Genomic DNA, 26,461 nt, shown 5'->3' with positions numbered 1-26,461 from the left:
CAACAGCTGGAGGCGGTCCGCCAACAAAACCCCAGCCGTTCCCAGGTGGGAACGGCACAGCCAACCAGCGGCCGTCGCCATGCAGCGCATGGGGGAGGAGGAAGACCTCATGCTTTTTTGTGACCACGGCAGAGGCATGCGCGTGGCCGAAAGAAGAGTGGCGGGTGAGAATCTTGCCACTGCTGACGGGGGAGGCACAAAGAGCGGCGCTCAGCCTACCGGCGGTCTCCCGCGTACACTTTCCGGACCTGAGGAGGGTGGTGCTGGAACAGACCGGGTGCACCGCTGAGGACCACTGACAACAGTTCCGGACGATGCGCTTGGGGACGGAGGACTGCCCGTTCGTGCTGGGTCAGCAGCTCAAAGAGGCGGCGACGCGCTGGCTGCAGCCGAGGGAGGGCGACAGCCAGCTGATGGAGCAGCTTGTTTTGCAGCAATTCATGGAGGTGATCCATGCGTGGACGGGAAACTGTGTCCGGTATCACTAGCCCCAGGCCCTGGCAGCGGCGGTGACCTTCGCCAAGGACCACACCGCGCAGACAAAGTGCGCAACGGGAGGAGTAGGTATCGCCGGTTCCGAGGCGCATGTGACTCTCCCTCTGCTCTTTCTCCACAGGTCCCGGCTGCTGCTTATAAGACACTTCCCGCGCACACGGCCCCTCAAACACCTGGGCAGGCATGCTGGATTCGTGGGCAGCCCATTCACGTGCGTCAGGGCCCTCCACGGGTGGAGGTGAGGCAGGTGATCTGGGTGGCCGGCCCTCTAGTGCCTCCCCCGCCCTGGGTAAGACGTACTGTATACCGGTAAAGTTACAAGGGGGTACATACCGGGCAATGGTGGATCCGGGCCGCGAGCAGTCCACGATCCACCGGAACCTGGTTCGACCCAAGGATTTGAGGCAGGCAACAAGGGTGAAAATTAGATGTGTTCATGAGGATGCGCACGAGTACCCTGTGGTGCCAGTGGAAATTTTGTATGATGGGCAAAAGCATAGTGTCAAGGTTGCTGTAACTGTGCACCTTACGCATCCTGGTGGATTACGCAACTCGTTATCCCGAAGCACTGCCGCTGCGCTCTATCTCTGCAAAGAGTGTAGCGCAAGCGCTGTTTCAGGTCATCTCCCGAGTTGGAATCCCGAAAGAGATTCTGACTGACCAGGACACGTCCTTTATGTCACACACAATAAAGGCACTATACCACCCGCAAACAAAACGGGCTGGTGGAGAGGCTAAATAAGACGCGGCCGGACGGTTTCCCGGCCTGCGTCCGGCGGTGGAAGTATGTGGAGGGGGCGTGACCTGCGGGCCTGCAGCGAAGAGGGGTGTGCCAGGATCGGCCTCGAAGTCAGCGACAGGTGCGTTAATGGCCCACCTGGGCCTTGTTATCTAATCACCTGTTGCTCTGTATAAGCAGCAACCAGGACGAGAGACGTGGTTGGAGCTGGAAGGAAGCTGGAGTGAGAGCATGAGCGTGACGGACACAGACAAACACTTGTTGAAAAGCAACCCAGAGACTGTAGTGAAGAAAAATAAAAGTCTATTGTAACCATGAAACGGGCTCGCATGACAATGCTTGGTGGTCTGTAGGACACATTGGAAGAGGGCTTCCAAAACCTACTTTTTGACTCCCAACCACCCACTAGAACACAAAGTGGGCGTGATCAGAACCGATAATGTTGCTACCAGGCCAAAGGCCAAAAGGGAAAGACCATAGCCATTTGAAGAAAGCCCTCAAAACCTGTGGTTAGCCCAGCTTGTCATTTGTGAAACGTGCATCCAGTTCCAAAAATAACAAGAACAGAGTGAATGAGGAGGGAAAAGGTGACTGATGCAAACATATTGTCATTCCATATGTATCAGGTCTATCTGATAAACTCAGAATATTTTTATCGAGACCAACAGCCCAGTACACTTCACACCAGGCAACACCCTAAGACAGAAACTAGTGCATCCTTAAGACCAGACATCACACATCCACAAAAACAATGTGGTGTATGCTATCCAGCAGAGGTGGGACCAAGTCATTGTTTTGCAAGTCACAAGTAAGTCTCAAGTCTTTGCCCTCAAGTCTCGAGTCAAGTCCCGAGTCAAGACAGGCAAGTCCGAGTCAAGTCCAAAGTCAATACTGGAAAGTCTCAAGTCAAGTCCCAAGTCCTGCATTTTGGGTTTCGAGTCATTTCAAGTCTTTTTAACCACAGACTAATATAGTATGTACACAGATTGTGTATGCTTTTAAAACGCTGTATGTATTTATTATTTGAAAAAACAGTGCTGACATTGCACTTCATAATAGCACTATTAACCAGTTATTCTAAACATTTAACTCATTCCTTTACAGTATAAACACATTTGAAAAAACAAGTGCAACTGTACTTATTTGCACAAAAGTGTTAACATTGTTTTTCCATGGAATATTGCATTGTAACTAGTTCATCAGCAGTTTATGTCATGTTGTCACCTTATCTCATTGATCTCATCTCATACTGTATGTGTTTATGTGTGTGTACACATGAAAAACAACAAATACATGAACATAACAATGAACAGTGCTGTACTTGTTAGATGTCAGGGCTCTATGGAATATGTACACATATTCTTAATATAGTATACATTTTAACTGACCTTTATTTGACTATGTTTGTCTTTTTGTAGGTGGCTAAAATACGCAGTGCTGCTGACCGCCGTCTAATGTTACGTTACTGTGTGTGATACATTCATTAACGTAACGTTAAGTGTAGGTACCTCATGCAACCTTGCTTAAAAAAAATCCCTTTGACAATAAGTATGAATAAGGTAACATCTGCAGTGGACGCAACAGATTGCCGTGTTTGCAATGACGTTATAACCATAGACATCTTATAAGTAGACGCAGAATTGGGTGCTGTGACGCAAGCAATTTGGCCGCCATCTTGAAGTGGTGATGAGGAGCCGGCAAACAGCCTAAACTAACATTTGACAGGTAGAAAAAAAAGATGCTGGGCTGATATTCAGCGTTTTCCTGCTCAATTGAGCAGACTGTTGGAAATAGGAATTGGAGGATTACTTTTCACAAGTAAGAATTTACATTAACATTCTATTGGTTGTATTTTGTGAAAAGAATATTACCACATTGATCTCATCTCATACTGTATGTGTTTATGTGTGTGTACACATGAAAAACAACAAATACATGAACATGACAATGAACAGTGCTGTACTTGTTAGATGTCAGGGCTCTATGGAATATGTACACATATTCTTAATATAGTATACATTTTAACTGACCTTTATTTGACTATGTTTGTCTTTTTGTAGGTGGCTAAAATACGCAGTGCTGCTGACCGCCGTCTAATGTTACGTTACTGTGTGTGATACATTCATTAACGTAACGTTATGTGTAGGTACCTCATGCAACCCTGCTTTAAAAAAATCCCTTTGACAATAAGTATGAATAAGGTAACATCTGCAGTGGACGCAACAGATTGCCGTGTTTGCAATGACGTTATAACCATAGACATCTTATAAGTAGACGCAGAATTGGGTGCTGTGACGCAAGCAATTTGGCCGCCATCTTGAAGTGGTGATGAGGAGCCGGCAAACAGCCTAAACTAACATTTGACAGGTAGAAAAAAAAGATGCTGGGCTGATATTCAGCGTTTTCCTGCTCAATTGAGCAGACTGTTGAAAATAGGAATTGGAGGATTACTTTTCACAAGTAAGAATTTACATTAACATTCTATTGGTTGTATTTTGTGAAAAGAATATTACCACAGAGTTAAGCAGGAGCAAAGAACTACAATATTTGTATGTGAAAATCACAAAGAAATCTTCTGGGGGAGGATGACCCCCCTACAGGTATTTGGTTTACAAAGTTTCAGGCCCACCTAAAACAAAATTCACCAGCTGCCATTGATTATGATGCATTCTCATTTTATTGTAACCATAGATAAGTCTTCAAGTAACAATATTCAAATACTAACTTTGTTGAGTAAGACAGAATGGTTTTATTCTGAATCCAGTGAAACAGATTGGTGGTTTTAGCTGATATAAAGACTTTCAGGTGTTTATATATGTTTAAGTATTTGGCACACTTTTATCCAAAGCAACATACATGAAAAATACATATAACACAATCACTGTAAACATAGCCATTTAAAGGAAGAATGTAATAGAAAATATCAATATAAAGTGTCAAGACAGAAAAAACTCTCTGCTGTTGCAGCAACAGAAATAAAGTCTATAACAGTGGTTCGCAACCTTTTTTCAGTGATGTAACTCCTGTGAACATTTTTTTAATTCAAGTACCCCCTAATCAGAGCAAAGCATTTTTGGTTGAAAAAAGAGATAAAGAAGTAAAATACAGCACTATGGAATCAGTTTCTGATTTATTAAACTGAAAATATTGCACAATTGTAGTGGTCTTTGTTGAACTATTTATACAAAAAAAGATGTAAATATAACTAAAAACTTGTCGAAAAATAAACAAGTGATTCAAGTATAAATAAAGATTTCTACACATAGAAGTAATCATCAACTTAAAGTGCCCTCTTTGGGGATTGTAATAGAGATCCATCTGGTTTCATCAACTTCATTCTAAACATTTCTTCACAAAAATAAATCCTTAACATCAATATTTATGGAACATGTCCACAAAAAAATCTAGCTGTCAACACTGAATATTGCATTGTTGCATTTCTTTTCACAGTTTATGAATTTACATTCATATTTTGTTGAAGTATTTTTCAATAAATATATTTACAAAGGATTTTGAATTGTTGCTATTTTTAGAATATTAAAAAAAATATCATGTACCCCTTTGCATACCTTCAAGTACCCCCATTTGAGAACATCTGGTCTATAGGTCCGTAAGATATATAGATATGTAATGTATTCATACATTGTTTATGTAGGATATATGCATGTATATATAACCTAATCATATTGTTTCTTCAACTTCAAAATAGCTGACTGTTTTTTCCCCTTCTCTGGGATTATACTCCCAGTTTTGATCTCAGACGTCTGGTCACTTATAGCATATAAGAATATTCTATTTCTGTTAAGCAAATTATGAACACGCCAAGACATGTGTCCTTTATCAAAGTTACACGTATGACAAAAAAGCGCGTGAATATAAGTGGTATTCAGTGAGGTAAGATGTATGAAGTGCGCTGACAGTTCATTGCTCCTGCCAAATGAATTGCACTGAGTGGAGCGGATCACCACTCCAAGAAGGCGGCCCCGCGTCTCGTCTGCGGCAACAGGCAGTAGCGCTCGATGCTGCGTACCCTTATAAGATGTCTATGATTCTAACGTTAGCAGTGAATTTACAGCCTCACTGATTTAACTCTACAGCAAATAAAGTCACGTTACTCAGCCAATAAACGCAAGCTAACATTCAAAACTTACCCTTCTTTGTGCAACTTCAAATGACGAACAAAGTTGGAAGTTGTTGCGTCTCCGTCTGTAATCTTCCAACCGCATGTTTTGCTTACGGCAATTCCTGTTTTGTTGACCAAGTTGTACTTTTAATACCCAAACGAAACACTTTATGGCATAATTGTATTCACTTATTCTTCTGTTGTTTGAAAGCTCTTCTTCGTTGGTTTTCCTCCAATTTGATTGGCTGAATGCTGTGTGACGAAAACAACGTGGATGTAATTTGATTGGCTGTTGTACTGACAAGTAGCGCACAGGCTGTCATCGCACACATGTTGACAAACAAAGATACAGAGCGCTCCTGAATAACTTTTTAATCGTTGGGTTTTGGGGAAAGTAGCAAGTCATGTCAAGTCAAAAGGCTCAAGTCCAAGTCAAGTCACAAGTCATTGGTGTTAAAGTCTAAGTCGAGTTGCAAGTCTTTTTACATTTTGTCAAGTCGAGTCTAAAGTCATCAAATTCATGACTCGAGTCCAAGTCATGTGACTCGAGTCCACACCTCTGCTATCCAGTATAATAGATGGTACAAAAGAGGAGTGAGGGAAGCCATCTATGTCAAAGTTAAAAAAAACATCCCATAGAAGAGGTGGTCTGCGACACCATCTATCTCCCACATACAACACTGTCCTTTCAACCATTCCTAAAAAGACTCTGCAATTTAGCCTCCAACAAATAACAGGATTTAGAGAATGTCATGTGTGCCATTTGTTTACAACAGAATGGAATGCTAATGTGGGGGATTCCAACTATTTTGGATTGGTCGTAGTCAATGTAGAGCGATCATTCTGCCACACAATAGCTCAATGCTGACAAGGGGAATTTACACTTTAAGGACTGTCGCTGGCTTTGACAGTTGTATTGCTCGTTTGCATCTAAAACTGTTGTTTCTCTCACCACGATAGGGCGAAACCATCCTTGCCCAGGCACACCCACACCCTCCAGGTTTTGGGGTATAAATATTTGGGGTTTTGGCACTAGCCACAATACTAAATCTGACCAGTCTAAGTCTAATACTAGTTCTGACCAATCTAAGTCCGTGAGCATTAACTGATGAAGCCTACTCGGATGAGAGGTGACGTATCTTCTAAGACAAACCAAACAGTCCAGTTGCGATTGATTGAATGCCATGAAATTACAGAGAGTAAAAAGTAGGTGCAATTAAAGCTTCATACTAGTTAGTTGCACAATGTATGTTAGTCCTGTGGTATGACTTAATGAGTCTTCTCATAGTTCTAATTAAGAATATTAACTACAGCGGTGCAGTTACATTGTCTGCCTTAAAAATTGTTTCTTATGTAAATTACCACACAATCCCCTTTCACACTGCAAAGGGTTAACATTCAGGCAGAAAGGGGCCTCATATATATCTTTTTCAGACGTATTTTCTATTTTAAAAATAAACCATGGTTCAGCGTGTCACTGATGAGCCTTGACCTTCGTCTCACTGCAAGCCAGAAAACTCATAAATAAATGCAAAATGTGAAAGCGCCGTCCAGCACACAGAATCTAATTTCAGAAGGATCTCACGGATAGATAACATGAAGATAGCAAAATAAAAATACTTTATTTACAAATGTTAAAGGCATCCAGCAGAAACGAAAAAAGAAAGAGAAAAATCGTGTCTGGTATTTGTGAAGTGCAGGGAATTTCAACACAGACACCGCACAGCTCTGCACTATGTATCAATGTTTATCTCATTAACCACAGAACCTTACGAGGAGAATTGATGATGCAACTCAGTGTTATCATTGAGGTAGAGGAGCGAAAACTGATGCAGAGCTGGCGTCAATTTCCATGGAAACAGGAAGTGGAGAGGAAGGAATGCGGAAAAAACATTTCTTTTGTCATCATGCTACTGTACGTTTAAACATACGTATGGGTAAATATATTTAAAATGTGCCTGAAAAATACTCTTCTTTGCAAGGGAATGACTAATCTTTCTTCACTTTCTACATTCATCGAAATTGAATTGATGAATGCGGATGATTTAATTTGGAGATCTCTTATTCAAAATAATAGTATATTTTTCTATAAAAACTGATTTTTTTATGATTTTTTTCAGATACTGAACACAAAACCCACTTTAGCCACACAATTAATGTTATTTTACAAGGAAATAGTATTCTGATAATTTCATAAACAATTAAAAAGAAAGTGTGGCAAACGATTCTCGTCTTAACATCTGCATCTTCAAATTTAACGAAGAACAAAAAAAAGGATGTCTAATCTACTGACTCTTGCTGAGCAATATCAGCAAATTAGCAAAGTAGCCTGGTGACACACACAACTATAAAAAGTGGGAGTGTTGCGGATGAAGACTGCGCGTACAATTGATAACAAGTGCAAAAGGGAAGGTTTTCAAATTTCCCTCTAAATTTATGGCATGTATGGCCCAACCAAACACATTTGTTTAAAGGCCTACTGAAATGAGATTTTCTTATTTAAACAGGAATAGCAGGTCCATTCTATGTGTCATACTTGATCATTTCGCGATATTGCCATATTTTTGCTGAAAGGATTTAGTAGTGAACATCGACGATAAAGTTCGCAACTTTTGGTTGCTAATAGAAAAGCCCTGCATATGTGCGCGTGAAGTCACAAGTTGCAGGGCTCCACACATATTCACATTGTTTTTAATGGGAGCCACCAGCAGCAAGAGCAATTCGGACAGAAAAAGCAACAATTTCCCCATTAATTTGAGCGAGGATGAAAGATTTGTGAATTAGGATATTTATAGTGAAGTACTACAAAAAAAGAAGCAAAAAAAAAAAAGGGGGACGGCTCCGGGCGGCGGCCGTGTGAGCGTTTCAGATGTAATTTGACACATTTACTAGGATAATTCTGGAAGATCCCTTATCTGCTTATTGTTTTAATAGTGTTTTAGTGAGATTTTAAAGATTGTAAAGACATACTTTGAGGTCGGATGGCTGCGGTGAACACGAAGTGTCTCAGAGAGAAGCCGAGGAGCCAAGCTCACAGCTACCTTTTAAAGAGCTGCTGCAGGACAACGAATAATCCAATGATTTCTCCGTTAAGATATATATATATCAATTTCCCCATCCAAAAACATGCTTGTTGACGTAGAAAAAACATGTTCGCTTGACCGCTCCGCTTCACAACAAACAAACACCGGCTGTGTCTCGGTGCTAAAGACAGCTGCAATCCACCGCTTTCCACCAACAGTTTTTTATAGTCTCCATTATTAAATGGACAAATTGCAAAAGATTCAGCAACACAGATGTCCAAAATACTGTGAAATTATGCGCTTAAAGCAGAGGACTTTTAGCCGCGAGTGGTGCAGCGCTAGTATTTCCTGAGAGTCCGTGACATCACGCGTACGCGTCATCATTCCGAGACGTTTTCAACAAGAAACTCGCTGGAAGTTTAAAATTGCAATTTAAAAAACTAAACCGGCCGTATTGGCATGTGTTGCAATGTTAGTATTTCATCATTGATATATAAACTATCAGACTGCGTGGTCGGTAGTAGTGGGTTTCAGTAGGCCTTTAAGCTTGCGTTCCAATAATATTCCATTATAGTTTAAATAAATAAATGATAAATGGGTTGTACTTGTATAGCGCTTTTCTACCTTCAAGGTACTCAAAGCGCTTTGACACTTCTTCCACATTTACCCATTCACACACACATTTACAAACTGTTGGAGGGAGCTGCCATGCAAGGCGCCAACCAGCACCCATCAGGAGCAAGGGTGAAGTGTCTTGCTCAGGACACAACGGACGTGACGAGGTTGGTACTAGGTGGGATTTGAACCAGGGACCCTCGGGTTGCGCACGGCCACTCTCCCACTGCGCCACGCCGTTTTTACTGTTCAATACATTAATTATTTACTGTTAAATACAATAATTATTTTTAATAATTTTAATAATAATGTTAAGCACTTTGAGCTCTCTGTAAGAAGTGCTACATAAATAAAATGGACTTTTTTTTTACTGTGTACACCCTGGGAGGCGCTGCGGTGTTGTGATAGGGTGTCAGTTTGCGCGTCCTTTGAGACTAAATACTGAAACAATACAACGGACGAAAAAATTCCATTGTGAAAGCTGGATAAATTTGCATTTCCTTTTCCCTGTATTGTGGCCATTCTGATAATCAGTATATCAGAATCAGAATCAGACGTACTTTATTGATCCCCGAGGGGAAATTAAATTTTCAGCACAATCCCATTCAAGATCCGACAAACATTACAGGGAGACAGAACAGGATCGCTGACGGGTCTGCCAACTTCCGACGCCCCTTACAAAAAGGTGAGATATAGGTAAACAAGTAGGGGGGAATGGGAGAAAAAAATAAAAGATTAAAATAAAATAGAATAAAAACATCTGTTGTGAACAAGATTCCTAGGTACTTGAACTCCTCCACTTGGGGCAGGGTCTCCTCCCCAACCCAAAGATGGCACTCCACCCTTTTCCGGGCGAGAACCATGGACTCGCACTTGGAGTTGCTGATTCTCATTCAGGGAGGAGGGGATCGTGAGATCGACAGGCGGATCGGTGCGGTGTCTTCAGTAATGCGGACGTTGTACCGATCCGTTGTGGTGAAGAAGGAGCTGAGCCGGAAGGCAAAGCTCTCAATTTACCGGTCGAACTACGTTCCCATCCTCACCTATGGTCATGACTGAAAGGATAAGATCGCGGGTACAAGCGGCCGAAATGAGTTTCCTCTGCCAGGTGGCGGGGCTCTCCCTTAGAGATAGGGTGAGAAGCTCTGCCATCCAAGAGGAGCTCAAAGTAAAGCCGCTGCTCCTCCACATCGAGAGGAGCCAGATGAGGTGGCTCGGGCATCTGGTCAGGATGCCACCCGAACGCCTACCTAGGGAGGTGTTAAGGGCACGTCCAACCGGTAGGAGGCCATGGGGAAGACCCAGGACACGTTGGGAAGACTATGTCCCCTGGCTGGCCTGGGACCGCCTCGGGATCCCCCCGGAAGAGCTAGATGAAGTGGCTGGGGAGAGGGAAGTCTGGGCTTCCCTGCTTAGGCTGCTACCCCCGCGACCCGACCTCAGCTAAGCGGAAGAATATGGATGGAAAAAAATCGGTCTAAGCCTGGGCACCTGGACAGGGGGTCCAGACTGAGGCCAAGAGAAAAAAAACAACTCATAGCCATTGTAGACATCCCTCTTACAACATCAAACATCAAAGAACATTAAAGACATTAAAGAGCAGAGCTGATGCAACCAGCCACTTCTACATACAGCTATGAATTAAAAGTAAAATAAACATATATTCTGAATGTATATCAAGACAGACACGCTAAATGGACTGTGCTCTCTATTTTGCTTTTTTAAGAGATGCAAACCTCTGCGCACAAGCTTTGTAGATTGCATTATGTGTGGTATCAGATTTGCACATGCTTGAATACACGCAAACCTTGAGTCAATCAGGCCCATAGTGAAAAAAGAAAAGCTATGTTGATAAATGTTAATGAAATATTAATAATTGTACTATGCATTACTTAAAAATTAATAAATAGCATCTAATCATTTGGAGGATGACCAGCAGGAAAATCAATAAACATGCACATTGCTTCTTTGCTAATGCCATCTCACTGAATATTATTATTTTGTAAATATTCAACTTGTTAAGTAACTGTTCTTTAAATTCTAATCCAAACCAGGGACAGAGGTTGTAAATGAGTCTTGTTTTGTATATCCTATAAAAGTATGTATTTGTACATGTTCAACAAGTGAATGATGGATGCTATTTCATAATTTTGTTTCAAGAGATTTAGCTTGGCTCAGGCTCTGGCCTGTGGGCTGCGATAAAAGGGTATTTTGAATAATTAGCAGTTGGTTTTACTAACTTCAGGGGACCTGATTTCTTTGTTCTTTCCTTTCCCAACTGGAAAGGTTTTTGAACAGTTTTTTGTTGCAAGTGTGGGACATGGCAAACACATTTACCGTATTTTTCGGACTATAAGGCGACGTATTTTTCATAGTTTGGTCGTGGGTGCGACGTATACACCGGAGCGACTTATGTGTAAAATTATTAACACATTACCGTAAAATATCAAATAATATTATTTATCTCATTCGCGTGAGCGACGAAGAAAATGTCCGCAATCGTCACACACACGTCAGCAATCGTCGCTCACACGCCAACCAATAAGAATTTGGCGGGGGCGGGTCATGGCATAAGTGCATTGTGGGTCATGATATGCTAACCGCTATACACTACTGCAGGAGCTATTAAAATGGATCACATCAACATTGGCGGTAACTTATAAATCTGGGAAGGACTGAACTAAAAAGGCACCGAAAAGGAAAACTGCAGAATATAAGCTGGACGTAGTGAAATATGCTGCAGAGAACAGCAATCGAGCAGCAGAAAGAAAGGACGCTAGAGGGGCGCATACCAGAAGCGACACCGAGGAAAAATATTTTATCGGATTTAGCGATCCGGAGTGACAGATTGTTTGGTAAACATATAGCGTGTTCTATATGTTATAGTTATTTGAATGACTCTTACCATAATATGTTACGTTAACATACCAGGCACCTTCTCAGTTGGTTATTTATGCCTCATATAACGTACACTTATTCAGCCTGTTGTTCACTATTCTTTATTTATTTTAAATTGCTTTTCAAACGTCTATTCTTGGTGTTGGGTTTTATCAAATAAATTTCCCCCAAAATGCGACTTATACTCCAGTGCGACGTTTATATGTTTTTTTCCTTCTTTATTGTGCATTTTCGGCCGGTGCGACGTATACTCCGGAGCAATTTATAGTCCGAAAAATACGGTAGTAGAAAAAGCATTGGACTTGTTCATGTTTTGTAAGATGTCCCAGTATTATAATAGATGTCCCAATAAAGGGAATGGAACATTCACATTAATTTGACTGCACAGTTTTAGTGTATAAAAAATGGTGGCCAATAAAGACTTTCAGAGAATTGCTCATTTTTCCATCAGGGTGTAAAAACCTATTTTGTAACTTCTCTTCAGTATAGTGTGTGGCTTTAAACAGACTGAGATGAAAAGTGGCACTGACCTGTGAGCACGGCCTTGGCGGAGGGTTCAGCGAGGTCCAAGGCAGACTTGCCGTCAGTGTTGCGGATGTTGGGGTCGGCTCCGTGCTGCATTAGCACTGTGCAACAACAGGGCAGACACAAACAGTAGCTCAGCTCCTGAACTGACAAGCAAACTCCCTGACACACACTTCGACCCAATCCTTGCCCCCCTGAACCATATCCAACTACGGCTCCTCCTGGACCAAAACACAGCTCCTGCACGATCCCTCCTCGTCCTGGAAGTCCCGCTTCACATGTCTCCCTTCCTCCAGCTGTTCCTCCTCTGTTGTTAGCGCTGCTACCTCGCCTGCCCCCGGTTGCCTCTGCCCTGCGAGCCACGCTGCTGATGTAAACAGACATGCCACCACAGCAACAGCGAGGGCTAGGCTACACGGTACACCGCCACAGAAACAACGGAGCAAGGAAAGCGGCTGCGTGACCACCTTGATAACACATATCACGTTCCTGTGGACCGGGAGGAGAAAGCTGTTGGAAATTAACACAAACACACAAAAAAGGGGGTGGGAAAAAAGCTCGCAGCTACAACTAATCAAGGTGGCAGTGGTGGCGAGGCAGGCAGTGCGAGTGGAGAGACTCTTGTCTCTCTGACTGACTGAGAGATGCAGCGGAGAGCAAGACGAAAGAGGTGGGGGTGGGGGAATTGGAGATGGTTGGGCTACGAGTATGAGAGGATGAGAGAGGAAGGGCGAGAAGAAGAAAAGTGTTGTTTGGGTGAAATAAAAAAAGTACATGTACACTCTGAATAGGGGCAGCACATTTTATAATTAATACAGAGCAGTGATTCAACTGTAAGATAATCATATTCATAGCACGATTGTTTTGACATCCAGTTTTTGCCATCTCTCCCTAACCTTGCCGAGCAACAAGTTGTTGTGCAAACATGCGCTGCAACCAGGGAACCAGTTAGAGAAAGTTAACAACTTCCATAAAAGACCAGTGTTTTATAAATGTCTTTTAGCAGTCTGGTAAAAAAAATAACAAATTAGCTTGAAATTGCATAAATAACACACTTTAAGCTTAGCTGATGTCTAATATCCATCATAACGTCCCCCCGGGCCGATGACCTTCAATCGGTATATTCAAAACAGCTGACATCCACTAAATGATTATATGCAGGGAAAAAAAAACAGAAATAATCAAGTGATTGACAAGAAAGGTTGTCAACATATTTCTTATTGTCTGACGTTTTTGCAGCACTATTTAGTCTGAGTCACTTTAGAGTCATGCATTTTCAATAATGTTTACTATTTTCAGCATGGTTGCAAAATGTTCGAAGGTCTTATTTTCATACTATGTAATTAAGTGAAAAACGATGTGCTATTACGCGGACTCTGGCTGTGCAGCATTCTGTCCTTCGACTTATGTCCGTTGTTTCACGCCTTTATCCAAGATGCGCACTCTGTGTGAATTGCCCCTAAATGTGAATGTATTCATATTCTCCCATCGATTTAGGGGAACTGCACTTTTTGGGGAATTTTGCCTGTTGTTCACAATCATTATGAGAGAAGAGAAGACACATCTTTTTTTTTACGATTTTACAATGAGTTTCCTCTCCCCTTAGAGATAGGGAGAGAAGCTCTGTCATTAGGGAGGACCTCAAAGTAAAGCCGCTGCTCCTCCACATCGAGAGGAGCCAGATGAGGTGGTTCGGGCATCTGGTTAGGATGCCACCCGAACTCCTCCCTAGGGAGGTGTTTAGGGCACGTCCAACCGGTAGGAGGCCACGGGGAAGACCCAGGACACGTTGGGAAGACTATGTCTCCCGGCTGGCCTGGGAGCGCCTCGGGATCCCCTGGGTAGAGCTAGACGAAGTGGCTGGGGAGAGGGAAGTCTGGGCTTCCCTGCTTAGGCTGCTGCCCCCGTGACCCGACCTCGGGTAAGCGGAAGAAGATGGATGGATGGATGGATGGATTTTACAGATGATAAACGCTGAACAAAATACAGCTAATGGGAGTCACAGTTGAAACCTTCAGAGCCCTCTAAAACAACTTAGAAACTTTTCAACAACGTTTTATATACACACTGCAAGTCTATATAAAATGTAGTAACAGACACGTTCATAACATTATGTAAGATGTTCTATACGACTTACGGAATCAAACACGAGTGTGTTTTCTGATCATGGCAGACTTGGTAACAAACAACAAAGACTACTATTTTGGACAAATGAGGATTCAAAACCTTATACTTGTGAAGCTAAATATATTGCTGCTTCCAGAAGCGAGCACAAAGAAGAGGGTGAACTGTTGGAGCAGACGGAAGCCGGGAGAGTGAGGTGAAAGTGACGACACAATAAATATGGAACTTAAAGCCAAGCTATTTCGAAACAAATGGATTGCCTACCCTAAATCAACAGGAAACATCTGCTGTACCAGACGAATAACTGTCCATTGAGTGAGTCACTATATATCGAACATGATACATGCAGCACGTCATGCAAGTTTGTACAACTACAGTACATACACTGTCTGCCTAGCTCAGCAGTGTACAAATAATACTTTACAATTTACTGAAATATAATTGTTTATATTTTTCAGTCACTATAGGCAAAATTTAAAAATTATTGCAGTTCCCTTTAAGTGACACTTTTGAGGCTGCACGCCCAGGAAAGGTGAAACATTGTATTGCACATGACGGTTTAATAGAATGTGAACCACACATTCATTATAAGATAAGAAACTTTCATAAAGCTATCAAATCGATTCTGATCGCTTCAATTGGAGACACCTGGAAACGTCCATTGAGATGAGGATAAAGGACCATAATGCCACTCTGTGTTAACTATCAAAAATCTATATGCACGTCTTCTACCTACTCCTTTTCGGACATGCTGTATTGAAACAACTGGAAATATGTGATGCATTACATTGTAATTGTATTGTATGCAAGTTCGAAATAAACTGAACTGAACTGAACAGAACTGAACAAAATGTACCTGCTCTGTGTGTAATTGGAAAGGGGGTGCGGGGGGTCATGGCATAAAACGCAAGGCAAAGTTATGGGACAATCATTTTCTGCTGGACCTTGAGATTTAAACTATGAAACTTTTTAATAATAATAATAATAACGTATACCAGACAATATAATAAGGATAAGGAGATGACCAACACTCACTTTCTTAAATATATACGATCAACAAAAATGTAACAAGCATAATAGAAAAATGTAATACATTTGAATCAAATGATTACATTTTTTAACAGCTAATGTCAAACTGGCAGCTGTCACACTTACACTTGCTCGCTCACACGCACGCACACACACACCTGTCCATGCAAGCCGCTTCAGAAACATCTGTTTTAAACAGAATTCATAGGAGCCCGAATAACATCAGGGTGATTCAAATAGCAAGTGAAACAAAACTTCATCTGCAAAGTTACATCCAGCCAAGAAGAAGAAGTTATTGTAGTTTGCATACACACTAGGGATCGACAGATTTCCGGCGCCAATATTTGGCATTTTGACATATATCGCTTTGCCCTTTTGTTATCAATATTGGCCTTTTTTTGGTGGTGCTTCAATAGCGACGCCCCCCGCTTTGTCTCCTTGAAGAGATGGCCACCGATAGCATGTTTCTTCAGCTTACATCAACTTGTCAAAACGTACATTTTTTTGCCCTGGAATTTCAGTTTTTGTCTTTCTTTCCTGGAGTCTTCCTCCTGTTTTAGGTTTTTTTGCTACTCACAGCGTGGGCTCGAAGAAGTTCTATGATTCAACCAAACAATGCGACAGAGATAGATAGACATGAAGATGAGATAAAATATACCTCTGCAAAAAATCCAAACGTTGTGTATATTGGCAAATAAGAGACTTACATAATACGTAAAGAAGAGCACGCAGCAACACACACTTTCTGTAACATCCAAGAAGAGATTATGTCAGCCAGCTTGAAAAATGTCTCTACTTAAAAGAGTCCATAGTAATTTGTATTTAAATGTTTGCCATATTTATAAATCATTGATTTATATCAATCATTCCATATTGAGAAATCCATCTATCCATCAATTTTGTCCGCGTCCCTTTCTGACTTACAAGGGGGGCGAGACACTATCCCAGCTGCACTGAGGCTGAAGGCATCATTGGTGTAAATTGTGTTACAAATTGAGAACAGGAAGTGAACATATATGTTAGTAATTGCTATGACATTGAAAAAGGGTAGGATTCAATAAGCTTTACTCCTTCCGATTCCTTTTTGGACATGTGATGTATCATATTGAAACTGTATACATGTTCGATATAAACTTCAACCAATTAACCAATATACAAACCCCGTTTCCATATGAGTTGGGAAATTGTGTTAGATGTAAATATAATCGGAATACAAGGATTTGAAAATCCTTTTCAACCCATATTCAATTGAATGCACTACAAAGACAAGATATTTGATGTTCAAACTCATAAACTTTATTTTTATTTTTGCAAACATTAATTAACTTAGGATTTCATGGCTGCAACACGTGCCAAAGTAGTTGGGAAAGGGCATGTTCACCACTGTGTTACATCACCTTTTTTTTTAACAACACTCAACGTTTGGGAACTGAGGAAACTAATTGTTGAAGCTTTGAAAGTGGAATTCTTTCCCATTCTTGTTTTATGTAGAGCTTCAGTCGTTCAACAGTCCGGGGTCTCCGCTGTCGGATTTTACGCTTCATAATTCGCCACACATTTTCGATAGGAGACAGGTCTGGACAGCAGGCGGGCCAGGAAAGCACCCGCACTCTTTGTTTACGAAGCCACGCTGTTTTAACACGTGCTGAATGTGGCTTGGCATTGTCTTGCTAAATAAGCAGGGGCGTCCATGAAAAAGACAGCGCTTAGATGGCAGAATATGTTGTTCCAAAACCTGTATGTACCTTTCAGCATTAATGGTGCCTTCACAGATGTGTAAATTACCCATGCCTTGGGCACTAATGCACCCCCATACCATCACAGGTGCTGGCTTTTAAACTTTGCGTCGATAACAGTCTGGATGGTTCGCTTCCCCTTTGGTCCGGATGACACGATGTCGAATATTTCCAAACACAATTTGAAATGTGGACTCGTCTGACCACAAAACACTTTTCCAATTTGCATCAGTCCACCTTAGATGATCTGGGGCCCAGAGAAGCCGGCGGATTTTCTGGATGTTGTTGGTAAATGGCTTTCGCTTTGCATAGTAGAGCTTTAACTTGCACTTACAGATGTAACAACCAACTTTATTTAGTGACAGTGGTTTTCTGAATTGTTCCTGATCCCATGTGGTGATATCCTTTAGAGATTGATGTCAGTTTTTGATACAGTGCCGTCTGAGGGATCGAAGGTCACGGTCATTCAACGTTGGTTTCCGGCCATGCCGCTTACGTGGAGGGATTTCTCCGGATTCTCTGAACCTTTTGATGATATTATGGACCGTAGATGTTGAAATCCCTAAATTTCTTGCAGTTGCACTTTGAGAAACGTTGTTCTTAAACTGTTTGACTATTTGCTCACGCAGTTGTGGACAAAGGGGATGTACCTCGCTCCATCCTTTCTTGTGAAAGCATTTTTTGGGAAGCTGTTTTTATACCCAATCATGGCACCCACCTGTTCCCAATTAGCCTGCACACCTGTGGGATGTTCCAAATAAGTGTTTGATGAGCATTCCTCAACTTCATCAGTATTTATTGCCACCTTTACCAAATTCTTTGTCACATGTTGCTGGCATCAAATTCTAAACGTAATGATTATTTGCAAAAAAAAAATGTTTATCAGTTTGAACATCAAATTTGTCTTTGTAGCCCATTCAACTGAATCAATCAATCAATCAGTTTACTTGTACAGCACTAAATCACTAGTGTCTCAAAGGGCTGCACAAACCACAACACAAACCACTACGACATCCTCGGTAGGCCCACATAAGGGCAAAGAAAACTCACACCCAGTGGGACGTCGGTGACAATGATGACTATGAGAACCTTGGAGAGGGCGAAAGCAATGGATGTCGAGCGGGTCTAACATGATACTGTGAATGTTCAATCCATAATGGATCCAACACAGCAGCAAGAGTCCCGTTCACAGCGGAGCCAACAGGAAACCATCCCAAGCGGAGGCGGATCAGCAGCGCAGAGATGTCCCCAGCCGATACACAGGCAAGCAGTACATGGCCACCGGATCGGACCGGACCCCCTCCACAAGGGAGAGTGGGACGTAGAAGAAAAAGAAAAGAAACGGCAGATCAACTGGTCTAAAAAGGGAGTCTATTTAAAGGCTAGAGTATACAAATGAGTTTTAAGGTGAGACTTAAATGCTTCTACTGAGGTGCCATCTCGAACTATTACCGGGGGGGCATTCCAGAGTACTGGAGCCCGAACGGAAAACGCTCCATAGCCCGCAGACTTTTTTTGGGCTTTGGGAATCACTAATAAGCCGGAGTCCTTTGAACGCAGATTTCTTGCCGGGACATATGGTACAATACAATCGGCAAGATAGGATGGAGCTAGACCGTGTAGTATTTTATACGTAAGTAGTAAAACCTTAAAGTCACATTTTAAGTGCACAGGAAGCCAGTGCAGGTGAGCCAGTATAGGCGTAATATGATCAAACTTTCTTGTTCTTGTCAAAAGTCTAGCAGCCGCATTTGTACCAACTGTAATCTTTTAATGCTAGACATGGGGAGACCCGAAAATAATACGTTACAGTAATCGAGGCAAGACGTAACAAACGCATGGATAATGATCTCAGCGTCTTTAGTGGACAAAATGGAGCGAATTTTTGCGATATTACGGAGATGAAAGAAGGCCGTTTTAGTAAAGTTTTTAATGTGTGGCTCAAAGGAGAGAGTTGGGTCGAAGATAATACCCAGATTCTTTACCGAGTCGCCTTGTTTAATTGTTTGGTTGTCAAATGTTACAGTTGTATTATTAAATAGAGGTCGGTGTCTAGCAGGACCGATAATCAGCATTTCCGTTTTTTTGGCGTTGAGTTGCAAAAAGTTAGCGGACATCCATTGTTTAATTTCATTAAGACACGCCTCCAGCTGACTACAATCCGGCGTGTTGGTCAGCTTTAGGGGCATGTAGAGTTGGGTGTCATCAGCATAACAGTGAAAGCTAACACCGTATTTGCGTATGATGTCACCTAGCGGCAGCATGTATATGCTAAAGAGTGACCGAACCCTGGGGAACTCCACACGTTACCTTAACGTAGTCCGAGGTCACATTGTTATGGGAGACGCACTGCATCCTATCAGTAAGATAAGAGTTGAACCAAGACAGGGCTAAGTCAGACATACCAATTCGTGTTTTGATACGTTCTAATAAAATATTATGATCGTCGGTATCGAAAGCAGCGCTAAGATCGAGGAGCAGCAACATAGATGACGCGTCAGAATCCATTGTTAGCAATAGATCATTAGTCATTTTTACGAGGGCTGACTCCGTAGAGTGATTTGCCCTGAAACCGGATTGAAAGGTTTCACATAGATTGTTAGACGCTAAGTGTTCACTTAACTGCTCCGCAACAATTTTTTCGAGGATTTTTGCAATAAAGGGAACATTTATTGTTTGTGTAAGGCCACAGCTATCAATTATAGTCTGGAGCACTACGCATGGTGGGCCCAATGGGGTATTCATATGGATATTAAAGTCCCCCATTATAATTATACTATCAGCGTGCGTCACTAGATCAGCAATGAACTCTAAGAATTCATTGATAAAGTCCGAATAGGGCCCTGGGGGGCGGTAGATAACAGCCAGGTGTAGAGGCAGCGGTGGGACAGACCTCATAGTAAGCACCTCAAACGATTTATATTTATTATTTATGTTAGGACTAAGGTTAAAGTTTTCGTTGTATATTAGTGAGACCCCCCCCACCCCTTTTAAGGGGACGGGCAATATGCGCATATGTAAAGTTAGGAGGACATGCCTCATTTAGCGCAAAAAAGTAATCTGGTTTAAGCCAGGTTTCGCTGAGACCGATGACGTTAAGATTGTTGTCTCTGATGATATCATTAACTAACAACGTTTTGGGAGACAATGATCTTATGTTTAAAAAAACTATATTATAGGTAGTTGGCTGTTTTAGGGAATTTTTGATCAAATTATCCGTAGTAGCAATATTAATAATGTTGGGTTTATTATGCCCAGTGCATTTAGTATAATTACAACCATATCTAGGAATTGCTACGATGGGAATTTTCCGAATTTTTGTTTGTTGCTGTGATAAACTGAACGCATCATAGTTTGCCACCTCAGTAGAACGCATGTCCAACTCTGAAACAATCAAAGCAGAAAAAACTTGTTCTAATTTAACTGACCAGTAGTCTCGCATCTTCCATTTAAATCCGGCTTCAGGATGGAGGGAAGTGGTGTTCTGTGGGGGTTAGCCTTCTGCTTTGTTTTTAGCCCCGCTCGGCATCCGCGTTTCCGATCACACCGCTGGCGTTTGCTCCGTAGACTTAGACTTAGACAAACTTTAATGATCCACAAGGGAAATTGTAGACGGCCCCCGCTGGTACTATACTCCGCTGCTTCACAGGCCGCTGGATGTAGCCCCCGAAGTATTCCCGTGCTAGTTAGCAGGTGTAGCAAGCACGCGTCTATCAGTCCAAAACGGCCCGATCCGTCCACATCCAGAAGTGTCTGGTGGTCGTAAGTGATATCGAAGTGACCACGATGTGAGCCAGCCATGAAGTTTGCAGAATTGTTCGGTATTTCTTCCAAATGTTCCATCTTTAGCAAGAGCTCCGCGATGTCGCAGCTCGTCCGGGCGCCGCCATCTTTAATCAATATGAATATGAGTTGAAAATTATTTGCAAATTGCGCAAATTCCGTTTATTTTTACATCTAACACAATTTCCCAACTCATATGGAAACGGGGTTTGTATATTCCACGGTTCCTCACAAGGAATTCTTGCAATGTGTTGAATCCATAAGCTGCTATACACTTGAGTAGATGGCGAGTTATTGTGATATAGAAAAATCACATATTTTTACCAATTTTCCGAGATTTCCCAAATTTTAAAATGCAAATGTTGATGTTCCTCTGAGACACACATAATAAGGTCCTTGTGAAATCCTCTGATGTTTGTTGGAGCTATATAAACCACAACATTAGCGCCACATCAACCATTATGTCGCTACTGGCCCAATGTTTCCTAAAAAACAATGTCGAAAAACACCTTAAAGCCTTGTCCAGCTGTTAACTGACGTACACTATTCATGTTTAAATAACTTTTACTGCAAATGAATATCAACGCCAAATTTTGGTTATTGGCCTCCTTCACTACCAATAATTGGCCCTGAAAAAACGGTCGATGTTTAATACAAACACTATATCACCATGACAACAAAAGTACACACGACAAGCACTGCCTGGATGCATATAGCATTTTCAAATATTCCAAAGCCTTAGTAAATCTTTATTCTCTATTTCCCACACAGCTGAGAAAAAGGGCGCAAAGTATGCCTTGTTAGTATAGTGGAACCTCGATTCACAAATGCCTCTATTTGCGTTCTTTTCGGTCTACGAACGTTTGGATCAGGCCTAATATGCCTCAGTGTGCAACCAATGTCTTCGTGTAGGATCGCTTTATTCATTTATTTATTTGTTTTGTTTGGTGCAGGAAGCTCTATGGGGTCTGTCATTTTAATTAACCCGCTTCCATTTTGAAGAGGCGGGCCCCCGGCATCACATCCTGTTTACATATTGTGAGGAGTACACGGCGGCCGCTACGCAGAGATTGGATCACAAATATGGAAGAAACAGGTCTACAATTGCAACCATTCATCAAAAAAGACGTTTAGTTGCTGACTATGCCAAAGGGGTTAAACATCTTTGCAAGGGCGGAGAGAAAGTTCAAGACCAGGTGGAAAAGCTGTTGCCTAAGTGGATAGATTTCCTTTTATTCAGCTAATTTTTATTTGACAGTTATAGAAATATATTGTGTGACATCATGCACAAAAGTGCACTTTATATGTTTTAAACTATTGTAGTGGCGTTCTGTATAAAAAGTGCACTTCAATTTAGTGTTGTTTTGATATGTCATCTTAGTGACATCATGCACAAAAGTGCACTAATAGCTTGTTTTAAAATGTCTCTGACAATCTTGCACTTTCTGTTTTCGAATTTAAATGAATGTTTGTGCCACTGCTTAATAACTGTTTAATAAATACAGTTTTTGTAAATTGACTTAGTTGTGATTTCCCTCTCTGTAGAAAAGTTTAAAATGAGCATATATTAATGCAGTATGAAGAAGAATGGTTTAATGTAGACACATAGAATAATCATACTGCTGTGATTATATGCATCAAGTGTTCATTCAAGGCTAAGGCAAAATATCAAGCTATATATCGTGTATAGTGGCATGGCCTAAAAATATCGAGATATTAATGAAAGGCCATATTGCTCAGCCCTAATACCAACACACAGGCTGATGGAGGACCGCCTTACACTGCTAGTTTGTGCTAACGCTAGCAGTGGCTAGAAGGTGACTCTATGCTTGTTTACCACTGTTAGACTGTTCAACAAATGCCACTTGCATATGTTCAAGGACAAAGGGTAAAATGATTTTCCTTTTTGTTTTTTTAGTGTAGCGTCATGTTTTGTAACATTTTGAAGTGCACCAATGGGACTCTTGTGTATGTGCACGCATTGACAGTTAATCTGGCTGTTGTGGTGAATACTTTAAATATCTGGAAGCAATTATTCATGTTTACGTTGTTTCTTAAAAGGAAATTTGTTTCATGATACAGACGTTTCGGCCTGCGCACCATGATCGAGAACCAATTAAGAGCTTTCGTTCACAACCTAAGCACTTTTGCCGAACTTATTTGGGCTGGGCATGCCTGCAGGCAGGATTAGAGAATACAAATAAGAAAAATGTGCAAAACTTGAAGCGCGTAATAAATCCTGTGACTTAAATTTCAACAATTAGTCTGTTTGAAATATACGTTCAATAACAAAAAAATAACCCACGCCAAGTATTTACTGTAAAGTATTTTGGCCGAAGGTCTATTGTATACATGCCTCAATAATCGGTTTCCTTTTTCAAACAAAAATATCAAATCATGAGAACTGGTTATTTTGTCACAAATGCGAGAATGGGGCATTCTCTTGCTGCCATGCAGTAAATTCAAATTTGAATAGACATAAATGCATGTTCTCTCCGTGAATGCGTGGGTTCCCTCCGGGTACTCCGGCTTCCTCCCACTTCCAAAGACATGCACCTGGGGATAGGTTGATTGGCAACACTAAATGGTCCCTAGTGTGTGAATGTGAGTGTGAATGTTGTCTGTCTATCTGTGTTGGCCCTGCGATGAGGTGGCGACTTGTCCAGGGTGTACACTGCCTTCCGCCCGATTGTAGCTGAGATAGGCGCCAGCGCCCCCCGCGACCCCGAAAGGGAATAAGCGGTAGAAAATGGATGGATGGATAAAACACAAGACTTGAAGTCTTGTGCTTGGCTGCTTCTGCAGCGCTATGGAAGCAGATGTGTCCATAGTCTCAGTGATGAAACTTCAAGTGCATCCAAAAAGTATTCAAAGCGCTTCGCTTTTTCCACATTTTCTTATGTTATAGCCTTACTCCAAAATACAATACATGTATTTTTGCCCTCAAAATTCTCCAGAAAATACCCCATAAGGACAATGTGGAGTTTTGGGGTTTTTTACCTTTAAAATAAAATCTGCAAATGAATCAAAAATAAAAAAATAAAACACATGTACGTAACACTTACAACATTTACTCAATACTTTGTCGTCGCACTTTTAACAGCAAATACAGCCTTAAGTCTTTTTGAACACGATTCCAAAGCTTGGCACACCTATCTTGGGGCAGTTTTGTTCCTTGCTCTTTGCAGCACCTCTCAAGCTCAATCAGGTTGGATGAAAAGCGTTGGTTTTCATCCAAGATGTCTCCGTACATTGCTGCGTTCCTCTTTCCCTCTATTCTGACTAGTGTCCCAGTTCCTGCAGTTGAACAACAGCCCATCAGCATGAGGCTGCCACCACCATGCTTCACTGTAGGGATGGTATTGGCCTGGTAATGAGCAGTGCCTGGTTTCCTCCAAATGTGACGCCTGACATTCCTGCCAATGGGTACAATATGTGCCTCATCAGATTAGAGACGTTTTTGTTTCTCATGGTCTAAGAGTATTTTAGGTGCATTTTGGTAAACATTTTACTAATAAATGGCTTCCATCTGGCCACTATACCATAAAGGCCTGATTAGTGTATTGCTGCAGAGATGCTTGTCCTTCTGGAAGGTTCTCTTCTCTTCACAGAAGAATGCTGTAGAGTGACCATTGGGTTTTGGTCACCTCCCTGACGAGACTAAGATACATTTAGCAATGTACAGAGACGTCCTGGATGAAAACCAATGCTTTCCATGCAACCTAATGAAGCTTGAAAGGAGATGCAAAGAAAAAGGGGAAAAGGGGAATTGGCACACTCATCTACTCATTGTTGAGTTAAGGGTTGAAATGTCCATCTTTGTTCTATTCTCTGTCACTATTTTTCTAACCACAGCTAGACTCTCTGGCAGAGAGGAAGTCTAGCAAAACTCCTAGCCATTATTGACAACACCCCCCACCCACTACACTCGGACCTTGCGGAGAGAATAAGAACGTTCAGTGGAAGGCTCAGACTCCCAAAATGTAACATGGTACGACACAGGAGGTCCTTTACACCGACAGCCATCAGACTGTATAATGCATATGTTCCTTGACTGCACTTAAATGTAGAATATATTTATATTATTCATATATTTTATATATATATATATATATATATATAATATATTATATATATAATATTATTTATTTTTATCATTGTTGATTGTGAGCGAACTCTGGTGCTGAATTAAATAAAGTACATTCTATTCTACATTCTATTCTATGTACAGTACATGGTAGTATTCTCCTGTTTAAGAATGTCACAAGTTCACAACATTGGAGCTTACGGTAGACGAAAATGTGACTGCTGTTGTTGTGTGTTATAACCGGGCTGGGAGGACTTTAATGAAACTGCCTGACAATAAACCCACATAAGAAACCAAGAACTCGCCCTCGATCATTCTAGAGTTATAACGTCATTGGGCAGACACGCTCTTTATACTGTGGGAAAGCGGACGTGAAAACAGACTCTCGACACGTCACTCAGGTCTGCTTGGAGCTGGCTTCCAGCTCCGCCTGAATTTTGGGAGATTTTCGGGGGGAAATTTGTCCCGGGAGGTTTTCGGGAGAGGTGCTGAATTTCGGGAGTCTCTCGGAAAATCCGGGAGGGTTGGCAAGTGTGGGAATTATGGAACCTGCAAAAACGTAGATGTGCCAAGCTTGTGGCATCGTATTCAAAAAGACTTGAGGCTGTAATTGCTGCCAAACAAAGTATTGAGCAAATGCTGTAAATACTTATGTACATATATTTATGTATTCTATTTTTCATGAATCTGCAAAATTTAAAAAAAATCCTTTTTACGTTGTCATAATGTGGTATTGTGAGTAGACAAGTATAGTACACACATCAACCTAACAGAGCTTAGCTACAGAGCATCAAAGTGGTGCGTGTGTGTGTGTGTGTGTGTGTGTGTGTGTGTGTGTGTGTGTGTGTGTGTGTGTGTGTGTGTGTGTGTGTGTGTGTGTGTGTGTGTGTGTGCTTCAGCACTGACGCACACCTTCCGTCACCCACTCATCTCGCAATATAAATATAATTTTTCATTAAAGATCCCACTCAAACACATACGAGTGAGCACAGGGAACCACATCTACACATTTTTCGTTTGGTACCTCGTGGGTTGTGATGTCCTCGGAGCGCTCATTGGACAACATGAAATTTTAATCCTTTTTTTATGGTGGCATGGTTCAAATGGTAGAGTGCTCATCTACCAACCTGAGCGGTGTAAATTATATCCTCATTCCCCCCATTCTAAAGAAGTTGTAGTACAAACCCCGTTTCCATATGAGTTGGGAAATTGTGTTAGATGTAAATATAAACGGAATACAATGATTTGCAAATCATTTTCAACCCATATTCAGTTGAATATGCT

At 41.5% G+C, this 26,461-nt stretch overlaps 1 protein-coding gene across 3 annotated transcripts in view; it reads right to left on the bottom strand.

Annotated features, from left to right (window-relative positions):
• The window catches only part of LOC133536308 (poly [ADP-ribose] polymerase tankyrase-1), a 337,423-nt gene that overhangs the window by 231,708 nt on the left and 79,254 nt on the right, over window positions 1–26,461 (bottom strand). For all 3 annotated transcript variants that reach the window (XM_061876734.1, XM_061876733.1, XM_061876732.1), the window contains one exon: window positions 12,424–12,519. In XM_061876734.1, the coding sequence (XP_061732718.1) occupies window positions 12,424–12,514 (91 nt within the window). In that variant the 5' untranslated portion in view covers window positions 12,515–12,519. The remainder of the gene's footprint in view (window positions 1–12,423; window positions 12,520–26,461) is intronic.

Source organism: Nerophis ophidion, linkage group LG17 (assembly GCF_033978795.1).
Source record: "Nerophis ophidion isolate RoL-2023_Sa linkage group LG17, RoL_Noph_v1.0, whole genome shotgun sequence".
NCBI lineage: Eukaryota > Metazoa > Chordata > Actinopteri > Syngnathiformes > Syngnathidae > Nerophis > Nerophis ophidion.
The sequence above is the reverse complement of the archived record's forward strand: the minus strand, read 5'-3'. Positions and strand labels throughout refer to the sequence as shown.